The sequence below is a fragment of the Pelecanus crispus genome, chromosome 3 (genome assembly GCF_030463565.1).
Source record: "Pelecanus crispus isolate bPelCri1 chromosome 3, bPelCri1.pri, whole genome shotgun sequence".
NCBI lineage: Eukaryota > Metazoa > Chordata > Aves > Pelecaniformes > Pelecanidae > Pelecanus > Pelecanus crispus.
In genome coordinates, this window is record NC_134645.1 from 24,860,190 (window position 1) to 24,888,100 (window position 27,911).

The 27,911-nt window shown below is 37.9% G+C and overlaps 1 protein-coding gene across 1 annotated transcript in view; it reads right to left on the bottom strand.

Annotated features, from left to right (window-relative positions):
- Positions 1 to 27,911, bottom strand: part of SMYD3 (SET and MYND domain containing 3) — a 433,429-nt gene that overhangs the window by 362,191 nt on the left and 43,327 nt on the right. The window contains exons 2-5 of the mRNA XM_075707872.1: positions 19,069 to 19,132; positions 11,781 to 11,888; positions 10,591 to 10,648; positions 5,045 to 5,181 (exon numbers count right to left, since the gene is read on the bottom strand). Of these exons, the coding sequence (XP_075563987.1) occupies positions 5,045 to 5,181; positions 10,591 to 10,648; positions 11,781 to 11,888; positions 19,069 to 19,132 (367 nt within the window). The remainder of the gene's footprint in view (positions 1 to 5,044; positions 5,182 to 10,590; positions 10,649 to 11,780; positions 11,889 to 19,068; positions 19,133 to 27,911) is intronic.

Genomic DNA, 27,911 nt, shown 5'->3' on the forward strand with positions numbered 1-27,911 from the left:
AAGCAGCAATGTGAAGATCAAACATACTTTTTCTAATCATATCATTAAGTGAGACTTTTTCCTTCAACTTGCACTTAAAAAGATACCCAAATAGATTACCATAATTTAGCATTCACACTTTACAAAGGCCAAGTGACACTGATCAACTCCCAGTTCTCTTCTGCCTACGCAGATACATACCAAAACCCCTTTAAGAATATTTTTTTTTAAATCGGTACTAATACCCTTTATGTTGAAAAGAAACCTTTCAAAGCATTGAATGGAATAAAAAAGTAAGTACTGAGAACTCAGAAGAACAAGTAAAATGTATTTAAACTTTGACAGGAGGAATAAACAAAGCATTTTAAAGAGACCAGGGCACTTTGTCTCTAGAAGGATGTACCTCTCCACTTTACAGTAGCATCCTTACTTCTTAAGTTAAAAATAAAATCAATTATACCAACAGCTTAAACAGACAATGTCTTTTGGTTAAAACTGTCTGTGGGTACACAGAGACTAGCATATGACATCAAACTTGTATCTCTTCTTCACTTTAACTTCCCAAATCTCAAAAAAAAAAAAATTAAGTAGAAAAAAAAAATTAGTCTGACATAAAAGATGCACATGTGTTTCCAATGTTTATGGACTTTCTTTTTCAGCCTATCCTAGACTTATAGCTCTACACTTACTTAGACCTGTTTTTACTCTGTCATTGATCTGTGTCAATTCTAAACCGATCTGAAAAGCAAAGAGTAGGACAGCACCTGAGAAGAGGGTGGTGGGCAGCACACCACCTGCACAGAGAGACATATTCAGCTCACACATATACAGGTGCGTGACCTCTCCAGTGAACTGAATGAAAGCAACACATCTACTTTCAAAGTAGAATCTGCTCATAAGAAAAAAGTGGCAAAACTGGAACTGTAGGAAAGATTAAAACTTTCAGAAAGCTAAAACTTCTCTCTACAATCCCTATCACCCACGTGTAGTTAAGATATTGTCCAGAAAGTGAAATTTTGCACCACAGAAAAATTAGGGAGACTGCCATTTCAGGAGTAAAGTATCATCTCTGCTCTGTGGGGTTGTTCTTCTTCAATCCAGCATTTTTCCCAAAAGTTTGTTATCAGCTGTTTCATCAAAACATCCTTTAGAAACACTTTCCAACAAAATTCTGTTTTAAGGTTACTGAACTGCTCTAGAAGTCTGTCATGTTACAGTTCATTAACTGTCACTGGATTTTACCTTACTGTCATTTAATGACAGAGGTTGCATATATCTTATTATTTTTATAAATGTGAGGATCTGAAATTAGGAGATCTTTAAAATGGCTACCATTTTACCTAACATCAGAATCTCTTCTTTTTCTTATTAACTGCAAAAAAAAAAACCAAAAAGGTTTTCAGACAATTTCAAAATGCTCAGAAAGACAATCCTGATATGGGTAGTTGCAGTTCTATGCAAGACACCATGTCTACATTTAGTCTAAAAAAAAGTGTCATCTTAGGCCTGATTCTAGTCAGTAGAGTCACTCATAGTTTTACAGTCAACATGGTAGGTACAGATTTCATTCAATGCCTTAAGTAGTTTACATGGTTCTGTCTGCTACTATGAGAAGAACCATAAATGTATACAAAAAATTTAATTCTTTATCCCGCATCCATTAGATGTCTCACAGGATTCCAGGCCACCTCCTCACACATGTAAGTAAAAGAAGAATAAAAAGCAAGGACTGATTTTATCTCAAGGTTATGGAAACATCACTAAAACATAAAACCACAGTGTTAAAAATTTATCTTGACATTAGAAAACATCTCAGTGGAGTTAAAGCCTTATCATGTAATTAACTGCAGATAATTCTGTTTAATACTAAGGATCAGAATTTAAAAACAGTTACAACCTTGATAAATAGCGTGTTAAATAAACTGGAGCTTCCGAAGAGTGATCAGATAGCAAGAATGAAAAAATCCAACTCCAGCTCAAAGGACAGTTGATACAAAAGCAAATTGTCTAGTAAGGACAGGGCAACACTGTCAAAAAGGAAGGTACATTACCCTTCTGAAACACCTCCCCATCCAGTACAGCTAATATTTTCCACAGGTCTAATGCAAACTAAAAATACATTGGAGTGAAATTCTGCATGGAAAGAAATGGCAAAACTTTCTTTGATTTTCAATGGGAAGCTTCCATGAGTTTGCACTGAAGGGGACTCTCTGCCCATTAAGCATCAAAAGCAAGTGAATAAAACTATAATTAATTTTCACAAAGACAAGAGCAGTGGCCAGCAGAGAAGGAGGACTGTTTAAAAGAGCTTCTGAGAAGCTCTTTTGACCTAAATCAGGTTGGAGATTTTCCAAGAACTATTTGGAATTTAGTCATCTCGCTGCAGGACCATTTTTCTCTTTTGTCTGGCTGTCTGCTTATTTTCCTTCTTGAGGATCCAGCATCAAACAGAATAAAAAATGACCTTTGACTGGATCTCTTTGTGGCATGCAATGAAAGACCTGATCCAAAAAAGTTCAATGTTAGAATAAGCACCTACTGAACTTGAAAGGAATGTTGGAAGAGGTTGGGAAAACAAGATTACATCTTGAAGTCATGTATCTGTAGTATTTCTTTATTCTATGACCACACAGAGAAGTCATCACAGCTGGTCTTTTTTAGAGTTACACTACAGAGAAGAGACTGCATAAGTCTTTTATCAGAGACTTTACAGTTCCAAAGCCTTAAAATTTTACCTGCTGGGAATAAGCATCCCTATTCAGCTTAAGGGGGGGAAAAAAAAAAAAAACCAACCACCAAAAATATCCAAAACCACACAGTATTTTTTTTCCATATCTTCCAAAAAACATTCTATGGGAGTAGCCAAAAATGCCTGCTGCTACCTCACTAGGGATGGGGGCATATTAAAATCATATTTTAATATAATGCCATACTTCATAACACACTCATCTGACAACTAAATTGGGAAGGCTATAAACTACCACATGGAAAACTAGAGAGCGACAATAGAGCTTTCCAAAACGCATTGTGCTTGACAGAACTCCAAATGAGATACTAGTTTTTACTCACATGTAAAGCATAGGGGTATATTTAGTCAACAGCTCCTTTCTCCCAACCAACTCACCTGTTCAGTCAGATTCTTCTGTCACTTCTGTCAATCCTTTTTATTATTAGTGATATGAAGTGCTTGTACCCGTGATAGGTCTATGTCATTTGCTCCCCATTTTCCTAGGGCAGACTATCACACAGACTCAGTAAAATGAGCAAAAGGAAATGAGACCTACTTTAATGGACTGAGAGCCTCTGAATTTCCAGAAGGGGGGGGGGGGGGGGGGAAGCACAACAGCAACTTAAAAACTCAGTACTTTGCAGTACATTCAATAGAGTAGGGACAAATTCATGGTCAACATAAGGAATACATTGAGTTAAAAATATCTTTGTGATAGCAAAGCTACAGTAGGACAAATGTTGCCATTAACAGGAGCATTCCTAGTTCTCCAGTTAACAGGATATGGAGCTGGGAAGTCTTCACTTTTGCTCTGCCCTTGATGCCCACACTTGCATCACCTTGGTAAAATACATGGGAGGGAAGAGAGGTGCACATAGGTGCAGATGTTTGTGCATCCGTGTATATAAAAAATTTTAAAAGCTTCCTTATTTTCTTCATCAGTGCTCCAATATATTGAGCAACCATCACACTGCTCCTGTAAAGCCACCACAGCCAGCCCCCATCTTAAGCTTATTATTACATAGAAGGCGACAACATTTGTAAAGAATTTCTCACAAGCTGCTACTCAGTTCAAGCTGGTTAGGCAGTGATCATCATCGGATACTCAGGCCTTACCTTCAGCTGTACAAATTCTCTAAACCAGATACCACAGTGTGTGTATTTCATGTGAAATGCATCTGACAACGTTCAGGCCAAACCAGCATGCCAACACAAGACAGTAGAAGTTCGAGTGGAGACTAGGCAGTGCGTAAGATTTTTATCTATGCGTCCTTTTGATTGGGTGTATTTTTCAGCCTGCATTGTTTTTCAGGGAAAATTGCAACCTTACATCACAGCAGTCTAATCACCAATAAAAAAAAAAATCCAGAAAAACAAACACAGTTGATTATATTACTCCGATTCCTTCTGTCCATGGCAAAAAAAGATTCCACAATTGTGCAAACATTAAAAAAAGTAAAAAATCATATATTGCACTTTTTAAAAGTTTCTTTAAAAGAGGCTATTCCTTTTGTCTATATCAGAAGAAAAACATCTAAGAGTTTGACTTCATAAGAAAACACTTATTAAAACAACTAAAACATGCATGAGTTAAGATAAATCTTACGGTAGAATTTATCAATCAATTAGAAATCAAAAAAATTAAATCAAATCAAAGCTATGAGTATTCTCCATATGAAGTACTTTTGCTAGCATTGTTCAAATGAAGCTTTCTGAATTGAAAGCAATACGTACAGGAAAAGCCAACAATATTTAGTTAGTAACATAACAAACATTTTACATATTGTAGAAATTAATTTCAAGTACTTTACATGTAGCCTTTTAGAACAGATGATCCACATGGCCCCTGAGAAAGCAGTCTGTGGGATACAGTACTGTCAGGAACACCCATTAGCACATACTACTAAATGATAGAACAGAATGGGAGTATATCTGCAAATATAAGATATTGCACTTTGCAGAGAAATTCTAGGCTGAATAGTGATGATATATGCTCTTTATCGCTGTAGAAAAGTTACTTAGGTTGACTGACTCAATTATTTTTGAACTTGTTTGGTTTTTAATACAACTTTTTTTTTCCCCAGGAGCTTCACCATGATAATTTAAAAAGGGAAAAGAAAAAATATCTTCTGGATGCTGCTTTAATTTTTAAGTGTTACAATTATATAAAAGTTATACTTCTGCTTAAATACTGACTGAATAGAAAGAATAGTTTGATTTCACTTCGTTATATATCACATTCTGGATGTAACTACTGAACTCCCACTCAAAAATAAATCAAGAACACAAGGAAAGGATAATTTATGAGTTGTCAAGCAATCCCATTTTAACACTTACTTTTGTGAAGATCTGAAAAAAGTCAATTGCAGGTGGCAAACGAGACACATCCTGGATCTCCGTTTTCAAGTACAGTTGCAACGTCTGTGCAAGGTGCCTGAGGCCGTCTTTCATTTCTTCACTTAACTGTTCAATATCTTAAGGGGAAAGGAAAAAAAAAGTATATCATGTCGTAAACAGAACCTTTCGCCAGCATTTTGAAAATGTCCAATGGCAGCCATACAGTCTAGACATTTCCAGTCCCAGAATTAATCTTGACAGAGGGCAGTTTTGACAGAGGGCGGACATTTATCATTTTTGTGTCAGCTACCTATCATCACACAGAAGAGTTTATCAGGTTGCTACTGCCAAGTCATATGAATACAATGGTGAGTTAAAGATCAAAAGCCAATAGATAAAGCAGATGTGTAAGCAGGTGTAAGACATTACATACGAAAATTACGCATCTGGGTTTGTAACATTAAAAATGTGCTTGAAAGTTTATGCAGCAGTACCTTCCTCCTTGCAGCAGTGCATATTTTTAGACTGTATTCTCCATAGATGTGTTCAGAAACACCTTATGCTGGCAGATCAAAAGGGAAAGTATATTAGAGAGAAAGGTAGTTTCCTACACAGCAGCTGGTAAACAGAATGGATATGGAAGAATATTAAGCAAATATCACTTTATTAAATACTAAAGCACCATTATTCATGCTTTACGGATAGGAATCCTGAAGCAGAAAGAAACATTGTGCCTTATTTTCCAATGCATGACCTGATTGTGCATGCGTCAGGTCACTGATAACATGAAAAGTGAAACTCAGCTGCCCTAGTAAGTTCAGTGCCTGATTACCTGCTTCACATTTTCTTTTTCCTGCCAGTTAGCACAATATGAATAAGGCCTAAATGGAGAATGTGAAGGTGAACAGATTCAAGCATCAGTCTATAACAAAGGGCAAAGAGGATTATTATGCATCATGAATAAATTTCATCTCTGCATAATGGTGAATTGTTATTCTATTTTAAACATCTATCCTTAATAGAAATGGAAATAGCTTTTTACCAAGAAAGCTTTTTCCCCATACTTTAGATCCAAGCTTGCTGGCCTCCTGGAAGGACTGTGTTCAGGATCTGTGTTTCTCTCCTATCATTCACTTAAAAAGAGGATGCAATTAAAGCAGATGTCACTGGGTTTGGTTAAACAGCCATCTAGTATGTATGACACTCAGGCTTCTGTGCTCTATCCCACCAGCCATCCCTCTGCTTGAAGGTACTGCCTTTTTTTGCAAGTTGTAAATTGGCTATCACGGAGTTTCCATTTCACACACACCACACAAGTGAGCTGCTTTAATAATCTCCTATGAACTACTTCTGGCAGAGCACTAAGTGCCAGCTTACTAAAATGGCCAGTACCCATGGTGAGCTACCAGCCAGGAGTCTTCCAGTGGAACCAGCTACAGTTTGCTTCTAGTCTGGTATGGGTTTCCTTATTCACAAACTCTTTGGTTCTGTTTAGACTTCTGGAGCCACTGAAGGCCACCTGCTTAGCTGAATGATGCAATCCTACCAGTACACTCTATTACGGCAAATGTACCCCTCTTCATGCTACATACAGAGTGCAAAAAGCATCTATATTATCTATTGTAGATTGTTTTCATTTCAGCGTAAAGTAACACTTTCCAAGATCTGCTCCCATTCCAATGGTCAGTTGTTGCTGCTGAAATGCCATCTACAAGCCATGCCTGGGGTGACTCCGCAATGGGCTGAGCAAGCAATGACTCCAGAGGACTCTTAAGGGTAGTCTGTCCCTACCAGGGTTAGTGAAGAGACATGCCCTCCCAGAGCAGATTGAGCTCCTCACAAGGTTCAAACCAGTTAGTATTAAGAATGCTGAGATATGCCCCTCCATACCTGGCACAAAGCCTATTTAACAAAAGTATGCCTTTTTATATCTACCCACAGTGCTACCCGTGTGCATCTTAACAGTGAGGACATTTGCAGGTGATCTTGCAAGCCTGAATGAAAGTACATGTTAGAAATGCAGACGTGCTCTTCACGACGTATGGAAATCTCTAGTATAGAAAAGTACCATACCTATAAGGACTGTGTCTTCAAGAAAAGCAGCAAACTTTTAGATGACTGGAAAACTCAAGTTTGAAAAAATTTAAAAAAAAAAAATCATAAACATACACTTGCATTTCTTATATAATATTCCTTTGAAACTAAAGGTGCTTTTTCCTTCAAATGTAATTTTTCAAGATGCCATATCATTCATCTTAAACTACCTGACACACACTGCACAATGTATTATGACAAAGAGAGGACGGCATGATTTGCTTCACTATTAGCAAACAAAACACATCAAGAACAGAGAGGAGGAATCCTGTAAGCAGCACAGTATAGATGGACGCTGCAGTTTAAGACAGATGTGAACAAAAATACCAAATCCAACTGGAACTTCGGGGAGAATTGACAGATATGGGAGCATAATGCAATTATCCATGTTGGAATCTGTCCAGGACATCAGAGCTAATGATCCCAGCAAAGAGTCCCATGGAATCTTTAATGGCCTGGTTTTCACAGCACATCAAGAAGTCAAGGCCAAAAGCAAAGTGAAATGAAATTTGTGAATGTTTTCATTTTGTGTTTTTACGAAACTTTTTTCAATTGTGTAAGAAACCTGGTGTGGGAGAGAAAATGCTATAAAAGGCCTGCGTAAAGTTTTCTAGCTAAGGCATGGGGATTTAATTATGCAGCTGTGATATTGATACAAGTAAAATAGCAAAACGTCTGCCCATGGTACAGCACACAAACTCTTTTCTGCATACTGAATCTTGGTAAGTGAAAGCAAAGTTGATTTCTGAATGATCTTAACAGACAGCAAGCCTGTAGAACCACATAAGTAAGGAATTGTCTTATAATAAATGAGAACTAGCAAATGTAACAATACACACAGACACCCCTCATACTTAATCTGAGTTTCAGGGTACACAATGAATTTGATGGAACTATGGAGCCGGGAATAGAACTTTATAAAGGGCTGGATGCCTCCACATGTTTTTTGTTTGTGCGGGTTTTTTAATTATGTATTAGGTATTTTATTAGATAATTATTCAATAAGTGTATAAAACTTTATATGCTTTTATTCAGTTTATATATGTCACCCACACTGAAAATCACCCAACTGTATGAAGTAACATTGAAAAGTAATATTGTAAAGGAGACTGAGACAGCATAGTGACAATAACAATTTTCAAATATTTTGGACTTCCAAGGAGAAAAAAATAAAAAGAAAAGAAAAAGAGAAACAAAAAAGAAGGGGGGGGGGGGGGGGGGAGGAAGAGGAGTATCAATTAGGATTCTGTCTGTCATATTTCTGATTAGTGTTGAAACACTGTCTTCTATTATACAGACGCTTCCTGAGAAGTTTTTTGCTTCAGAAGATCACAACCTGCATTTCTAGTTCATGCAATTTCCTCCAAGGAAATATTTTCCCCTATATACTTAGAGGTCTAATGAAAATGCTTTTCTGACTTTCCTATGCATTTTACCAAGTACTAAAGGGAAGTAAATCCTTATCAACACAATCCGTAAATTGTGCAGTAAATGGGAAAAATGTTATGAAATAACAGTACATTTTTGAGGATACAGAGGCAGCAAAAAGCATCACAGCTATTACAAGTTGTCACACCATCCCAAATCACTCTTTTGGACTATTCTAGCTGCAAAACAATAGAAACCATTTATTCACTCTAGCAAAGAAGCTGTGAAAACCACAAAAGGAAAGAGTTAACCAAAACCTTTACATAAGCTTATGCAAGCATCAGAGGTCATTTGTACTGTATTCTGTAAAGTATCAACTTCAGTTAATGTCTAGGATTCCTGAACACCTTGAGCTTTGCAGTTAAGAAGATTACACAGGAATTGTTATTAAAGCTCTTAGAGTAAATACAGGTGAAACACTAGATGTGGATCTCATTTGCCTCCTCCTAAACCAACTTGCTATGGACCAGCTGTTTCTGTATCAGTGAAAGAACAGTCATTCCATCTGTATCACAGGCCATATCAGCATTTCCTTCACAATGAGAATTTTAGTAGAAGCTTCCAGCCATTTTACAGATTTTTGTACCATTTATCCATTGCAGCTCAGGCCTGTTCAATACCAAGCTTGTTTCCAGTCAGTGTATCCCACTATTCCCCTTGTCTCCAGTCAAGTCAAGGGAAGCTGAGATCATCTCCTGAGGGGTACAGAGAAACCTCAGTTTGTATGGAATTATCAGTTACACAAAAATCTTTGCCTGCACTAGAGAAAATTGCTGCTGTACCAGCGACCAGTATTTAATTTTTAAAGGGAAACTCTTCCCTTCCCCTCCAGTTCCTCCTGTGCCACTGTGCAGCCAGCCATTGGTACAATAGAGCACCATAAAGATTTTTTTTCCCTAGATCCCAGCAGTGCCATGAAGCACAGAAGTGTGTAGTCTTCATCATTTTAACTCCTTTTGAAGCATCTGGAAATGCTGCTCTTAATTCAGATACTCATCTAATTCCCTATAAACCTTTGTTACACGATTTGAGAATACCCATAGCAGAAAATCCTGATGATTTAAATTATTGAAATGCATTCCCTCTATCCCTTTCGATTTCTTGCCTTATTAAGGTCTTCTGCCTTTGCAGTTTGGAAGAAGGCATCAGAATGTCAGGATGCACAGAAGTAAAACATAATACTAGTTCTTGTATTTTTTTATGTTTATGTGGTTTTTATTTCTACCTAACTATATCAATAGATCAAGCTGGTTTATAGCCAAAGCTCTGAATAACACTGAAAAATGTTGAGGTAATCAAAATAGTCACATTAATCTCTAGAAAATCCCTTTAAGCAAGATGCAAGAATGAACTAAGGATGTATTTCTTCCTTTGTAAGTCTTTAAACATTAAGCCACCATAAAATCTGGAAAAAATGTTGTTTTTTATTTCAACATTAGCTCTGCTGAGAGATTATAATGAGCATCCTTTCCTACCCAAGCACTTGAAACTTGTGAAACCACAAAAATATCTGTGCAATTTTATCTTTTTTTCTCTGTTGAAAAGCCATGCAGAAGACAGACATACACATACCCCTTGTAAATTTTAGATTTCTTTCATTTTTTCTGGAAGTTATTTTGAAGCTTTATGCAATAGCACATAAATATTAAAAAAGTAAAACCTCAATGTAAAAAAAAATATGTATTTTTGTACCTGTATATAAAAATACGGGCACTGTAGGTAATAAGGCAGACATCAGGTAAATTAAAAACTGAACAGGCAAGATGTACACTGTAAAACGAGGAAAAAAAAAAAATTAAAGCCAAAAAAATCAGGTGGCAGTTTCGCTTTAACAAAAGACACATGTTTTTTCCTTGATCTTTGAAAAAACTGTTCTTCCCCACAAAGATTTTAGCAGGTGTTGTCTTTGATTCTGTTATTCTACAGAGCAGACCTTCAGAAGGCAAGCTGCAAGAAAATCAGATGGCCATTCTGTAAAGCAGAACTTGGAAACATTTCCTGCAATATGGTTGGCAATTACTTACTTGACTGAAGATCGGAAAAAGAGTAGAGTGTCTCAGAAAGGCATACTGATTGTCTAAGCTGTAGAGAAAAACAAATAATTGAGACTTACATAGCACGCTTTGTCTTGAAAACACTCTACAAGGTTGATTATTCAATGTGATATGCCTGTAAGATAATTAGGTAAGGCTAACAGCATCAACATAAATCTGGTCATTCCATACTTGCTGTAAACTATTCTGGCTAACTTTAAATTTTTCTTGGTGTTTTAACACTTTTAGGTTTTTTTTTTGGTTTGTGGGTTGTTTTGGTTTTTTTTTTTACTTCAGCAGCTTACCCTTAGTAATTTACTTTGGCCCTTCACACTATAATTCAAAGCAATTTATGAGTTTAGCAGTCTCAGATTTCATGTGTCTATAATTAATGCACAGTATAGCTAGGTACATATTTGCCCTTTAAAAACAATCATGCACACACTCTTCCCAACAATGTATAAATTAAGATATTAAATCATATTTTATCAGCTCAGACCACAACAAATGGACAGGTTTTTATTCAAGACAAACAGCATCATGGCAGGGTCAGCAGAAGAATGGACAAATCCTTTTTGATTTACAATCCCACACAGTCATAAGCTGCTTAACCTAACAGAAAATTTAGTCCACATAAATTAATCAAACCATGGGAATGTCAAACACCCAGGACTTCCAAGAGAGTTTAGAAAAAGAAAAAAAAAGAAATGTAATTGAGATTAAGAGAACCCAACATTGAAAGCATGGCATTGTGCCCCGTAAAGGAAGGGCTAGCTAACAGTGTTTCCGTCCTTACCACTCATCCAAATAAGGCTGAATGAGGTTCCCAGTGAAGTTAATGGAAAAGCACCAATAACTTCAGTAGTATCAAAGAAAAAACAGTGTCCCTGTGTGCTTTTCTTCTAGGCAGAAATAAGTTTAGAATGCTACCACATGGTCATAGAAAGAGAAAGTCAATAAACAGGTCCCCTGAGCTTAATTATGTCCATTTCAGTATCTCTTGATCCTTTCAGCATTTCTGCAAATTAATCAGTTATCTTGCAATGCAATATGCAGTCCAATTTTGTTCAGCAATCCCAGTCACTTCAGCTTTCTAGGTCTTAATTACATTAAAAATGTAGAGTGAAAAAGCATTTACCTGAATCTGCTACACTGAATAAATCTAAAAGAATGTCACTTACTAGTTTAAAAACAATCCTGCCAGCAAGTCTGACAGAGTCTGGAGGGAAATTAGGCTCGATGCTCTTAAGACACCTACATTCCTGCTTGTGGTCCAGCCAAGCTTCTTTCTATTAGGATTTTTTAAAAAGGAAGAGAAAGAAAAAACTGCATGTTATTTTACATGACATATATCCTATTTTTTTTTATATATATACACATATATTTTTATACATATAATTATATTTATATATGCACACAAACAAACATGCTCAGCCTTGCTGTGAGCTGGACCTGAGGATCCAGAGCGACAACAGCATCACAGCCATTGAGCCAAGCTGGGAGGAATGGCTGCAGAGCCCAAAGTCAGCTCCAAGGCACCAGGAAGAGGATGTTCCTCAGGTACTCATGTCCACTGACTCTGGCAGCCTCCAACACAGGCAACCTCGGATGCCTACTACCAAAGAAACAGCAGCACACACACTAACACTGGAGCTATAACAAGAGTGTTGTGGAAAGGGACAGGCTGAGTTATCCACTCAAACCAACCCCATCACACCATTCCCTCCTCTAACATAGCTATTTGTGTAACTGATACTATGGACACTGGAGCTACAGTAGTGCAGGTGCAGGATACAACAGTATCACCATTATGCTACTCCAGAATTTAACTTTACTTTAAGAAAGCTTAAGAGAAACACAAACAAACAACAAAAAAAAAAACTTATGGTCAAGTTCCCAGTCCAGTTCCTTGCCAATACAAACGTTACTTCAGTCTGCTTCATGCTACTGCCTGACAACATAGTTCATACCATACTTGCCTTTAATGCACAAAAGACACATGTAAAGAGAATGAAAACTGTACAGAAACCTAGAAGAAATACCTTCATTTTTTGTCCCATGTTTCTGCTATACGAATAATTTTCTTTACCTTTATGCAACATGCTATGAATAGCATCATCAGCTTAGTTCAAACTGAGATCACCATTCCAGCCAGCTGAAATTTTTATTAGATAAATAAATGCGCTCTGATTCCCATTTCATTGTGGCAAGAAGACATGGAGCTGTATATTTCACAAGATTGGAGAGAACTAGAAGGGATGCTAAAATTTCCTCTACTATCTTAATTCCAACAACATACACAACACTTTAGGCAAGCACTCATGCAGTAATCAAGACCACGGAGGCCTTCAGAGTCTATCCACTTCACCAAAATTCAGCTGCTCTAAAGCAATAGTCAAGTTTTCCATGCTGCAAAACCTGTCCCCAAAGATCCCTGAGCTGATGAGGCATTAATGCCCACATCTGGGAGGACTGATGATATTTTCACAGTTCAGACTAGGAATGGTCGCTGTAACTAAAATGGAAGAGAGAACCAAAAATATTTTAGTTGCACATACTACCTGAACCTGCAATTTTTGTTTCACGGGCCACATTTATTAGGAGTAGCAGACAAAGACTAACACTTCCATAGCAGAGAAGAGACAGGATGACAAGGTGAGGAAAAGCTGCTATATATTGAAATATGTCTTTTTTTTTTCCCCCTCCTTTTTCTTGTCCCCCCCAAAAAATCAGTGTGTAAGAGCAACAAGAATAAGTCTTCAGCTAAAGAAACGTTGGAAGAGACAGTTTCTGATCACCTTTTTTTGTCTTGTCTTTACAAGCTGAAAACTCTGTTTATAATTTACAAAGACTCCAAGCCCATCCCATTAACATAGTACATATTTACACATTTTATTTATATATTCACAGTATATGTTTGAAGCCACCCAGCTGTTTCAAATACCTTCAAAAAGCAAACTGAAAAATCAGGACACAATAAAAAATTACTACAATGACAAGAACTCAGAATAATCAAGGGCTTCTGAAGGTGACATTTTCTCATAGATACGCAGTAAGGAAAAAAAAAAAAAAACTCAGAAAGCTTCTGTTAGGTAACTGCCACACAGAAAATGATAAAATGTCTAATATAAAGAAATTACATGTTCAGCAATATAAAAAAAAAGAGGGAATGGCAGTGATATGTGCAAGTGCACATCACACCTGTAGACGCTGACATGCTAGTTATAAGGATTACAAAGGCTATCAGACAATTTTTTCTTAAGCTGCATTTAAGTGGGGGAATTGTTTCAGGTAACTAGGTTTCAGCACCAGTAGCATTTATTCTATTTCTTTCAGGGTTTTTGTTCCCCTTTGGCTTACACGTAATAAATAAATTGGACTTCTTATTTCTTTCAGATACATGGGAGATTTGTGATTTCATTTCCTTTACCCATAATTCTACAAAGGGAAAAAATGACACCAAGAAGGCATTAATCCAAATACAGTTAGTGTCTCATGCTGTCTGACAAATAAAAGTTAAGTATCTAGTGCTGAATAGAATTATTCTTGTCTAGAAGAAACAAGGTCATGCTTGTAAATGTCCAGACATCATTCTGTGTAATATAATTATATTGGCATTTTTATCCCACTTAAACTAAAATTGTTCTTTGGAGTAAGCCTTTATCTGTCAAATTTTTTCCCTACATAAATGTTGCACAGAATTTTAAACATGCCAGAAGTGACACCTGAATGATTAATAGCCTACCCAACCTATAAAGCCCTAATGAGATGAAATATGCAGTACCACACAGCATCATATGCCACGTTTCTTTGAGATGCATTGCCACGTGAGAGGAACAGTTCAAACACACGCCTTCTGCAAAACAGTGCTTTGGCCAAAACCAATGCCAAAAAGGAACCAGTCTGACTCCTCTGCAGAAGGAGTTCTGGAACGGGGACTGCCATTCGCTTCCTCCCAACCGGCCTGGGAGAGGGCGAAAAGCTCCAAATGCATTAGGTATAATGAAATTCAACCATATTTCTTCTCACTACCAGTACAACAAGGATACAAATCACAGAACAATATGAAACCACGAAGATTTGTGACCCCGGAGAGACCTACTTTTAAAGTTGGTCTCTAACAATACTTATTGGTGGGCTTATATTAGTCCCACAGTTCTCCATGGGAGGTTTTCTTAACTCTTGAGTATCCTGGCTTTCAGTCAAGGTTTTTATAGCCCATACCCAGCATGAGTATAAATACTACAGTGCAGAGGTACGGCCACCTGATACAACCCTTAGAATCATAGAATCGTTTAGGTTGGAAAAGACCTTTAAGATCATCCAGTCCAACCAACCTTCTCCCTCCCCACCAGGAAAGGTCTTCCAATTTTGCAACAGATTTTTTTCCCCCCTGTTAGAAATTGACACCATCAAAAGGAGGCAAAGAAAGACAAGTAAAACTGTGCAGGGCAATACCCAGCCCTCCTCCTCCAGGCTTCACTACACTTAATAACTCAGAAAGAATATCCCTCCCAAATCATTGTCTGTCATTCAAGCTCAGTGTATCCCAAGTGTGACTCCTCAGGCTTTATCCAAGGGAAAAGGGTCGGCACCCACATGGCTTAGGAGACAGTGTACCATATAGCTGTGGCAGATTGCCTTTAATGCACAAAAGACACATATAAAGAGAATGAAAACTGTACAGAAACCTAGAAGAAATACCTTCATTTTTTGTCCCATGTGGCAGATTGAGATTCTGCCCACCCGAACCAGCACCACGCAGACCCCAATGCATCACTGGGCTTCACTGGACAACCCAGGACCAGGATCACCTCCTGCTGGCTCAGGGCACGGGCAAAGACCCCTTGCAGCTGCCTGCAAGATCTTGCATATTTTTAGCTGAGCTGTTTTACCAATGTGCATTCATTCTTTTGGTCCACAGACATATGCTATCCTTGCCTCCCAATGGTCCCTAACCCTACGAAAGATCCTAAACCAATGTTTATGAAATGAAGGTTTCCCTTGTCTCCTATTCAGGATCAAAAAAAATGAATGCTTCCTGCAGATTAACATGCTAATGAAAAGCAGTTAAAGAGTAGAGCTCATTAAAAAAAAAAAAAATTCAGAGTGGGATATTTTTCCATTGGAAGGTTTTCATTTGTTAAAAAGACATAATTTGTAATTTCCAAAGGATTGTTCAAATTTTTACAGAATGTTGGGGGTTTTGGGGGGGGGGGGGGGGGGTGTTGGGTGTTTGTGGTTTTGTTTTGTTTTTTTTTTAATTAAGCCATTTCAAGAATGTTTGGTAATGGCACATTCTGAATTCTGCCTGAAATGACTCTCCCATTTGTCAGGGATTATCATCTATATCACTGGTCTTCAATCTATGGGATGCACCAAATTAATAAACATCATCAAGGGAGATCACAGCAGTGATTACAAGGAGCAGTAGACACTGTAACTCTATGCTTGGAGGGACACCCAGACAACATAACACTGCCAGAAGGCAGCTCCAGGAAATTAGGCATCAACAAGTGGGAAAGGGGCTGCAACAGAGAAGTGACGAGGAGGAGCAAAAGTCAATGAGGTCCAACTGCAAAAAAAGTTTAAAAGAAAAACGTCTACATACACTTGATCCTGAAATCTGAATTCAGTTGAAAAAGGTCAACACAAAGGATCTCTTGTGGTAACTTCCAGTCCCTCATTTCTAATATTTGTTGAAGTAAATTAAAGTTTTTAAAGTGAAAGCAAACTGCTTCAACTGCCCAGGGGAGGGGGTGGAGGGGGCGGGGGTGGTGGTAATTTTTAAATTTGGCACAGCTCACTTGAAATTTTTAACATTGGCATTATGGAGATTTTTACAAACTGGAAATCCTAATTCCCATATAGTTTTGTTCCAGTTCTCACAGTAAGTTCCAAAAAGGGAATCATCTTTCAAAAGACAACTTCTCCTACAGGAAGAACTGCCCAAAGACAGTTTTTCTTAACCACCTGACATTTTAAATCAAATGAAGATTTTCACAAGATATTCACAGCTTTAAAAATGGCTTATTTTGGTACATCCTAACATACAAATCCGCTGCTACATTTACTTTGAAGTTTCCTTCACAAAGTCCACCTTTATACTAAACCTATTTCAGCTACTCAGATTAATCTCTTTTTTTTTTTTGTCAGATTTTTACATTAATTCTGGTTTCATTTAATGTATTAACCAGAAAACTCCAGAAAACTGACAGTTTTTAAGGTTAAGCTAAGTGTTTTGAGTTGTAGGATTCATTTAACACATCAAAAAAAATCAAATCATTCTGCAACTAAGTGTAAATTGTACATCCAGCCACATAACTTGCATTTCGAAGTTATCTATATTTATAAAATTAAAATAGTCCTTTTCTGCCAATATTCACTTTTTTAAATGTGCAAACTGCAGTTTCATTCAGTACCCTGCTGTTTATTTTGTTCAGCAGTTAGTTCAATTAGAAGTACACATATTAATGAATTGCACTAAAGCTACAGAAGCCAAGTAGAGCACAAAGCCTTTGGCTTGGCCAAGGAGAGCTTTGCTAACAGCTGCTATAAAACCAGAGCTGCACAGTAGTTTAGCTAGCTTATCAAAAGAAATGTGTATTACAGGACAGTCCTCAAAAGCAAACAGATCTGGCTGGTCTCAGTTTTATCTGGATTATCTGCCCCGAGTCATCAATCTGAATAAATTCACTGTTATGACTAGAAAACAACATTTTTTCAGTTATGCTCAATTGCTACCTAACATCACAGGATATTATATAACATTAATTCAATATTAACATATTGATCCTACCAGTTCAAGATATTATGTAACAGTAAATACACAGCATTTTAAGTGCAGATTACTTTTAGCAGCAGTAGCCCGTCTCACTGAAATCAATACCTACAACTGTGGATGGCTTCAAGCACACGAACCCTGAAGCTGGAAGCACAAAGCAAAGATACCCAAGATGGCTTCAGGCTATCCAGTGTGAATCCTTGAAGCACATTCACATAGTTGTCTTCCCCAAGGAGGAAGCCCCATTTCCTACCTTCATTGCTACTACACCTAAGCTGGAAGAGGGTATTGTAGGGTATTGTACTACACCTTGCAGATTTGCCAGCACAGTCTCATGTCACATTAGAGACTTGCCAATAGAAGCTTTACTAATGACTCTCCTGGCAGATATTTGTTGTAAACTTACTTTACAAATCCTCTCGTCTTTTATATTCTTCACAGTCATATTTTCCCTATGATCTCCCACAATAAATCTACCTGTGGCATTATTATTGATGCTACAGTAAGCACCTAATGTACGTTGCACACATTTGCCATACAATGAATCAAAATGACATATCTTCCTCCTTTCCCTGTCCATATGTTTTAATCCCAAAAAGGAGGGGTTTCTGGCATGTTGAGAACACTGCAGATTATACTAAGGCAGAATTGTTTATAGAAGCGTATGATTGAATATAAAGGACTTAACTTCAAAAGTTAAATTGATATACATTTAATAGAGTATCACTACTAGCCCATTTTTACCAGTAGTTGGTTTTCTTCATCTTTCTCTATTTAGTAAAACAAACAGAAATCACAATATAAAGCAAAGAGGAATCATTTAAAAATTCAAGGGTTCTGTAAGGTGACCCTCATGGTTCAAATCTCAGGTGACCTGACAAATGTCAGGTAACAATACAAGCCAAATATAAAAGTTAAGGTTGTAGGATTAAGAACTGTTTCATAGGATAGAATCACAGGATAATTCAGGTTGGAAGGGATCTACAGAGATCTCTAGTTGCAGAGCAGGGTCATCTCGGGGGCCAGACCCAGCTCAGAGCTTTATCCAGCAGGGCTTGAAACTCTCCAAGCATACAGATGACACAAACACCCTGGCTAGCATGTTCCACCTCTTGGCTGTCCTCAGGGTGAAACAGCTGTTCCTTATATCCCATGTGAACCTCTCTTCTTTCAACTTAAGCCTGTTGTCCCTTTTCCTCCTGCCATGCGCCACTGTGAAGAGCCTGGCTCCATCCCGATATCCTCCTCAGAGATGCAGTTTTGCCCAAGGCCTTCTCTTCTCTGCACATTCTTGACCCTTATTTCCTCTTAAAAAACTGTAATATATACTTGCCATGATAAAAAGTACTCTTGAAATACAAATTGTTTTACTGCAAAATTGACTTAAAGCCCTCAGTCTACAGCCAGAAAAGCTGAATTATTCCTCCCCCTCTAACTAAGCACAGCCAAACACCACCTGCTTCAGCTTAGTTTTGTCTATTGCACCGATTATAATCTTATATTTGTAAATACAAAAATACTCAAATAAAACAAGGCAGCATGTTTACACACTCTGTCCATAACTACAACTAAGAAATTGCAGTGTGGAGCTATGACAATGTGCAAAACGCACGGAGACCCTGTAAATAAAGTATTTAAATGCCTGTTTTCTTCAACCCTATACAGCTGTTGTTTTTTCATCTTACCTGACAAGATTTACCACAGTATTTTGCAACCTTGCACTGTGAGCATCTGTGCAGATGTTCATTCCTGTTTAGAAAAAAAAAGAAAATCAGTTATAAATACAAATAGAGCTTTGTATTTATCCTTCTTACATAACTAGCAATTTTCAAATATTCCAAGGCAAGAAAAATATCTTGAAAAACAAGAGTAGTCTAAAATGCACTGTTACACAAGAAGAAACGGTGCATGGTTACGTTCAAAGCTATATTCACAATCCCTTACTCGTGACTCAGCATCTCTGGGGGCACTTTGGATCAACAGTAAAGATATCAAATGTGCTTTTTTGCCATACAGCTATAACCCTGAGGAGTTTGATTGTGTAGATAACATCATAATTAGAGCTGTGCAATACAGCTAGTTAATCTATTTATTATCTGTCTTGTCTTAAGCAAGCATCATTATCTGTCCTAAGTAAGACCTTGCCATGAACCTGCAGTTGTGACATTAAATGATAACTTTATAACAGAGTCTGAGTTTACATGTCAGCAGAAATTTCTGTCTTAAGAAAATACTCCTGACTGGTGGACAGTGAGACCAAAATCAAAATTCACTGCGGGGGGGGGGCGGATCTAGTGAAATCTAGAAGGATAGCTACCAGAGCTATACATCACAATCTAAGGTTAAAAGCACCTCCTGACTCTAATACCATTTCCTGATGCTCTTAGTTTACAGTTATATGAGTTAAGAAAACATTGCTGAAGTTCTGCAAATTTTTAGACACTAAGGAAATACTAAATGTGAAAGCACATACAGAGCAAATCTTACATCTCAAATGCACGAGTTCAAGTAAAGAGGCTTACTTCAGATGGATACAAACAAGACAGATTTTGATGCTCCCCTCCCCTCTTATTTTCCTGTAGAAAATACTGAACATGGTGCATTATTCTGGAAACACTGAGTGGTTTTCACTTTGATGTCTTAACATGCAAAGTCACTTACATGCTTTATGGGCATTCATTAGGCTGGGAAAACAGTATATACTTTTTTGTTGTTGTTAAAACTGAAGACAGGAGAGTTACATTACAGATCCAATTAACTGGACTGTATGGACTGCATAATCCTTGTTACTGCCCCTCAGACTTACTCCTGGCCATCCCTCTGACCTTAATCAAGCACAGGACCTGACTGGGCACCACTGTTACCTTGTGAGCTGCACGCGGCTGAAAGCAGCTCAGTTACACCCCAGAAACTGTCACCGTGAGCTACTCCTCAGTACCCCCTTCTCCATCCTTCTGCAAGGCAAGGAAGGAGGTATGTGTCAGTCACACCACTCTCCCCCTCAAAAGGCAATTTTAGTAATGCAATCTTCGCGTTGCTATAGCATTTTACATTTAGCTGCCTCAAATCTTATTATACAGATTAATTCAGCCTGCCAATTTAATTGGGAGATAACTAAGTGTCTAACCAGCCCATTATGAACTGAAAGGGTGTTGTGGTTCAACCCCAGTCAGCACCTAAGCACGACAACGAGTGGTGCCACAGAGTGAGCCGCTTGCTCACTCCTCCGTGGTGGGAGGGCAGAGAGAACCAGGAAAAAAAAAGTAAAACTCATGGGTTGAGATAAAGGCAGTTTAATAGGACAGCAGAGGAAGAGAAAGTAATAATAACAATAAAAGAATATACAAAGCAAGTGATGCACAATGCAATTGCTCACCACCCATTGACTGGTGCCCAGCCAGTCCCCGAGCAGCAATTGCTGCTCCCTGGCCCACTCCCCCCACCTTATATACTGAGCATGACGTCATATGGTATGGAATACCCCTCTGGTCAGTTTGGGTCAGCTGTCCTGGCTGTGATCCCCACCCCCCAGCTTCTTGTGCAACTGGCAGAGCACGGGAAGCTGAGAAGTCCTTGACTAGCATAAGCAGTACTTAGCAACAACTAAAACATCAGTGTGTTATCAGCATTATTCTCATACTAAATCCAAATCACAGCACTAAACCAGCTACTAGGAATAAAATTAACTCTATCCCAGCTGAAACCAGGACAAAGGGCAAGTTCAAATGATCAGATGAAGGACCTTTCTCTGCAAGATTCCTGGTGTCTGCACATCAGTACTAGGTGTACTCTTTTCACTCACTCGCCCAACTGATGCGACTAAAACGAGGTGTAATTCTCTGTCTCTGCTGACACCAAAAGAAAACTCCTCTGCTGTCATCAGTAATCTAGAGGCTACATACCATAGACTCCCAGTTCAACTGCTTATGACACGACCTTTCTTCTTTTACTTACAGAACTCAATTGTCCCCAAATTTTAAATTTCTATGGGTGACTTCAACATGGTAGAACACTGTCCAAAGGCCACATCCAAAAAAGACAGCACCAACGTGCCCACAATCCTCAATCTAGAACTTCTGGATGATGAATTTAGCCCACTGATTTCAGTCATGACACCAAACCTATCAGGAGTAGAGGCAGAACACCAGAAATACCATGGAGCATGCTGTAGCACAAACCAACCTCTCCTTTCCCTCAAGTCCCACAACTGGAAAAAGTATTTTGCTAACGTATCAAAGTATTGCTATGTTTGAATTATTAAAAATAACAGCTTATGCACTATCTTAAGGCTTTTATAAGCATTTGGGGAGTTTAGATAGCTGCATTGGTCAAAGATTAAGAGGAGCATTATGTACAGATCATTACAATCAAGTAACAATCTTTTCGTTTATACTGCATAAAAATCACTATTTTGTTGCACAATATTTTGTAGGCATTCCTACTAACTACCAGGAGAAAAATAAGTTAGAAGTATTTCAAATGTAATCACGTTTTGCTAGTGCCTTTGCCCTCCTACCTGCAAAACCAGCCCTGAAGACTGAAAAAACTAGCAACTGTTGGATTCCCGTAAACAGAATCTAAAATCTTGTACATGCACAATAGGTTTTTGATTGTAAGGTGCAATGCCTGAGGACAATTCAGAGTTAGAAACAAGTGTGAAATCTTCATTTTGCCAGCTGGGGAGAGCTGTTTCATTTTCAAGGTTGAGCAATGACACAACTTTAACCAGCCTATGATAGAGGAGCACGTATTTCTCATTCTAGGTTAGAACCTCATGTCAGAGTAATTTTGGGAATAAATAGACTTCAGTGGAATAATTACGGAAGACAACAAAAAAGAAACAGAAACGCTGTTTGGACCTGCTCATTGATTTGGATATCAGAAGCAGTCCAGGTATAAATACATGCTCATAAGCTACACATACAAATTCTTCTCCACAGAGACAACTTTTGACACATCTTTTAATACTAAGCAGCACGTTGTATCAAGGACATAAAAGAATCATTTATAAGAAATCCACACCTTCTTTCTAGACATTTCACAATTAACAGGATAGATTAAAACTTTTCTGAAGCCAGACCTTTCAAATTACTGAAAGAAGACACTATAAGAACTTTAACTTGTTTAGCTATCACTTTATTACTTTTCGAGTCTGCCAGTGAACCATTCACAGCATGGCAGGCAATGTTACCACTGAAAATCTGCCTACTGACCTAGAACAAAAAAAGAAAGCCAAGCACCTAGAACCTTAGTTTGCTGTTCAGCTTCCCACACACACGGCCACAGCCCTCGAGACCGTCACTCTGCAGCATGTCCCTGTTGCTCTTTACAGAACCACATAGAGGTCACAAAGGAGCTTTTGGCCTCTCTTTTTCTAGATACCCTGTCTGCATTCAATATTCTACATCCATGCTAGCAGTCTCTATCAAACTTCGCTTCATCTTTATACAGTATTATCTGAATGACTAACTGCTCACCCTACTGCAGAATGACTGAGCAAAACCGTTTTGAAGGCAGCCTTTTTTTTTTTGTTCTAAATGCTATTCTTCAAAACACAGTAATGACTTAGGACTTTGATAACAGAACATTTGTAACTTTAGTCCCATACACATTAAAAGTACCAAAAAATCTCAGCAGGAACAAGCAAACCAGATTCCTAAAGCAGAGTAATTGCAACTTTCTGGAGCCAGAATTTAAATGAATGAATGCCCATAACTATCAGAGAAGTCTCTCCTACATATTTCATGTTCTTCCATCAGAAGGCTAGATCTGACAAACTTAATATACTGCAAGCATACCTTGCCTTGCTATACCTCTTGGTATTTTTCCAACAGATGCCAGGATATACTGGAATAATTGGTGTGAAGTCACCAACACTTATTCATTCTTTCTTCTGTAAAACAATCGGTGGACCTGTCAACACAAAGCACCAAACTCCTTCAGCATCCACCAAAGTTTCAATACTTTACAGGATTATTTCCTTTGTATCCTTTGTCCCTAAGGGTTAACGATGCTGCAGTAACAAATGCATACACACACAAAAATCTAAGGACCATCACTCAAAACTTGGATTTTTGCCAAACTGACACTACCAGTCAGATTATTTGAATAAGGTGACTCCCTGCTGGCACCATATAATGAATGAGCTATCCATTCATCTTTAGGGGTTTCTTTGAATGACAAGGAGACGTAGAATGCCTGTTACGGAGCTGAATAGTAAAGCTACTGATGAAATTGTTGCTTTTTTCTTCCAATCCTCTCCTCCCTCTTGGACTAAAAAAATTCCTTTAGATTTATAGCATCTATGAATCTTACTACATGACATTTTAAATGTAAAACAGCATGATCTAAAACACTTAATCTGTATATAAAGAATTCAAGAATGAGATTCATGTATTCATATATACAGGATTCATGTATTTTAGAACATTTTAAAAAGTGAGACAATTTGTCTAGTTTATTCCTGTCCTTCTTTCTTTTATTAATGTTATAGGCTTTATTGAAACAATTTTAAAGTCACTGTCAAATACTCCCATGCATTTCTCAGTACTTGTAAACATCATCTGGAGATAGTACCCAGTTACTCACAAGGCATCTACTGCATCTCATCTAATTTGACTAATTTCATGGATGAGAAAATGCACAGAATTTGATCTAATGCATTCAGTAATACTTTAATCTCCGAAAAAGTTTCTGCTGCAATAGAAAAGGAAAGATGCAGCAATTGCAAATAAATTATTAATTTTCCAATACAGCTTCAGCAAGATTTTCCAAACGACCACAACCCCTTATGAAACAAGTACAAGTGAGGATCTTAGCCTGTACTAAAAGAAATCTACAAGAATAAAGTAAGCAGGGGTTATCAGTTGTCCTCTAGCATGGTGAAGAATCTTTACCCTGAGGAATTTGGATATGACCAATTCTTTCAATCATTATTGTCTACAAACACCATTCATAGAATAAGCTCTCCCAATGTGTACTAAGAAGGCAAAAAAATAAACCTAAATATGTAAGTGTGTGGGGGAAGTCCCAAGGGATTGATATGGACAAAAGACAAAAGAAAACCTATGAGATAGGGGAAAAAAATACTAAGACTGTTCAACTGGAAGTGACACACACACACATCCTCCCCTGCAAAATAACTTTTTTTTTCTTTTGACTTTTTTAAAATTCCTTATTAAAGGTACGAGAAGACCAGAGCACTGTAGGGAGGGGCTGACGACAACTGCCAGGTCTACGGGAAGCTGCTCCCAAGTATGAGTGGCAGCATGGGAGACAGCCTGAAAATGCATGGCTAAAATCCTAAGAACGTGCCAAGTCTGAATCACAGAGTGAAGAGGTCGACAAAGGTTTGCCTGAACTGTCAGGTCCTATCAGAGCCACACCTGCACTCTCACAATGTACAAAACATGTGCCCTTTTAAAAACGTCACAAAATACTTCTGTTTTCCAGGAAAGGGCCTAATATAATTTAAAAAAACACAACCAAACACAATTAGACTACTTAATTTATAATGAAAATGCATCTACACTTCTCTGCTGATTGCAGGCACTTGACTTTCAGCCCTGCTCACAAGATAAGTGTCAGATATTACAGAATGTTTGATTACCAGACTGAGCTCAACACTCCTTCTTATGCAGTTTATTCACACTTCTGCTTCTGCCACAGCTTGCAGGACAAAAGGGCAATCTCGCACAAATCCCCTACTGCATTTTTGTTGTTGATACTGTTTTTCAGCTAATAATCCAGCCCTATAATACATGTAACAAAAGAGCGGCTCTTTCAGACGCATGTCATGTTGAACTAATTTCCTGAACAAATTCTTAGACCTTTGCAATTCAGTTGAACATGTCAAGTGCATAAAGTCTACTTGGCTTTTCTCAAGTGTGTGCATTTCAGACCTGTCACAAAGTGAAAGCAATCAATACCCACGCTAAGTAAACATGTCATTCATCATTTTACTAATATGTTTCTGTCTTCTAATAATAAAAATAAAGATGCAAATAACAAACAGATATTTTAAATCTGGTAGACCTGAGAGAAGAGGGGTTATGTTAAATGCAATTATAACTTCCTTTCCTCACCTCTCTCCCAGCAGAAGAATAAACACAGTGTAGCAGCACAGTTGGTCCCCAGCTGTTACCCTGCTGCTGACCCACATGGGCACCAGGCACTGCGGTGGGGGGCCATCTCCCACATACCAAAAGCCACAGCATGGCTCTGGGGACAAGAACGAAGGGTGCTGCAGGCCAGGCAGCAACAACCCCAGGGTGTATGGAGGAGAAGCCATCCTCCATGAGCCCCATGGCCCACGACCTCTGAAATAAGGCTGCTGGGTTTTTCTGCACACTGCCCTCGGAGTCCCATGTAACCCATGGGGTCTGGGCAAAGAGTACAACAGGTAAGAAGCCTTTGAAATCTATGTCCCTAAAAGTCATGCAAAAATCTCCCATACTCTCCACTTGCACACTTCATTGTGTTGAGTAAGGATATGAATTAATCTTTATTAACCTAAAAGCAGCACTGAGGAGAAGTAGCTTTCTGAGAGGTAGTAACAATGACAAATATTTAGATTTTAGATACTAACTACAGCTAACTATCAATGATCAGAATCACTTATTCAAGTGAGAACTACGATCTTTTATATATGAAAAACACACCTACTTTATTTCCAAATACAACTATAGAAGCGGTATTCCATTTTCCAGGTTAAAAAAAAAAAAAAAAGAAAAAAGAAAGAGAGAAGACATGAATAACCAAAGCACGTGGCCTGTGACGAAAGTTTAGTTAAGGCATTTGCACTCCCAAGCACACCACCTACTAACACAAACAAAATACAGGTTATTCAGGATGACTTCCCATAACTTAAGTCTTGGCTTCTGAAGTCTCACCTGCCATTCTGAATGCCCACATTCACTGCTATTTTCTGTAATTCTTGTTACACCCAGCCATATATTTAACACCCTGAAATGTTTCTGGATACATTCTATAAGGAAAAAACAGAATTCAAATAAATGAGGGGAGAGAGAGGATCCTTCTGCTTAGAATCAGCATCAGTTCTGTTCAGATTTTACAAATATTGTTTTTTACATATATATTATCTTTATTTGGTTTTAAAATATATACCAAATAGGTAATGAACATGCTGGGTCATACAGCTTCAGCAGACAGGAGGTTCTGGATGGTATATTTTCTCTGGTTTTGTCTGTTAGGTATTATCTCCCATAATTTTTTTCTGCATCTTGATTTTTCTTCTGAAGAATACCTGGACTGAAAATTGTGAAAAACATTTTCTAAATAAAACCTTGTTGTGGTCTACAGAAATTTCTTCATTCTAGTATCATCTTTTCTGACAATTTATGTTGGATTTTTAGCTTTTTCTTCTTTTGGGGGTCACAGGATCCAGAACCAAGGCTGGAAAAACAAAAAGACATCCAAAGGATAGATTTCCATTTACTCCTATGTAGAAGCTAATCTTTGTGTTCATGCAGTGATAGCAGCATTGCTAAACTGTAATAAGAAAATGTTTATTTTTCAAACCTTCTTTGCACTATTTTGAAAAAGATTGTTTTTTTTAAAATATCCAACGCTCACAGTACAGTGCAAGATTCTTCACTGAAACTGAAAAGTTACGTAGAGCCACAAAGAGATGATTCCCCTTTGGTTAAACTGGACCCACACACACGTTAATTTTCTGAAAATAGAGCCACTAGAAGTGCAAAATTTATTCTGATACAACCAAGAACAGAATTATACACCTCTCCATTACACTTGTAACTGATAAAAAGCTTCAGATGCTGTGCTTTCCAGTAAAATTAGTGAAGGAACTTATAAGAAGAAATGCCAAACAATATGGTCCTCGAACAGGCAAGAAATTTAATCTTATCCTCGAGTTCTACTTCTTCATTCAGTATTTACCTCTGATCCTAACCTACACAAGGAAATAAAAGAAAATCTCTCTACTGAAAACCAAGAAAAGACTTCACAAGTAATTTCAGTAGTACAAGGCCCTTTAACTGAAAGTGTTGTTCCAGGGAAGCACTCAGCATCTCCCAAAACAGTCCCTTTTTGTTCTAGAAGACAGAATAGCTTTAAAATAAAATACCTTTTATGTTTATATGTGTGTATACATACATACACATATGCACACTCTATCAACATGCATGATGAATAAAACAAATGCCATCACAACAGAAATCAGTAGTTGTGTGAGAACACTAATTACCCTCCCAGTGAAAACTCACAGCTATCCCCCACTGAGAGCACTGAAGCAGAAACACAGCAAAATTTGGCTCCGAGAGCACAAGGTAACTACCACAGATTGTCTCCTATGCCTACTCGCCCTGCAAAACTACTTTGACACAATTTCCCTCAAATCAAGGCCATCTCCAGCGTTTGCCTGCAGTCGGCACACCAACATCCCTCCAGCAATTTCAGGCTTAAACAGATTAATTTCAGTCACACAGCACATTCATTCCATCTTGGGATTTTAATCAAAGTAGAAAGCCAAATACTGAGGAAGACTGAG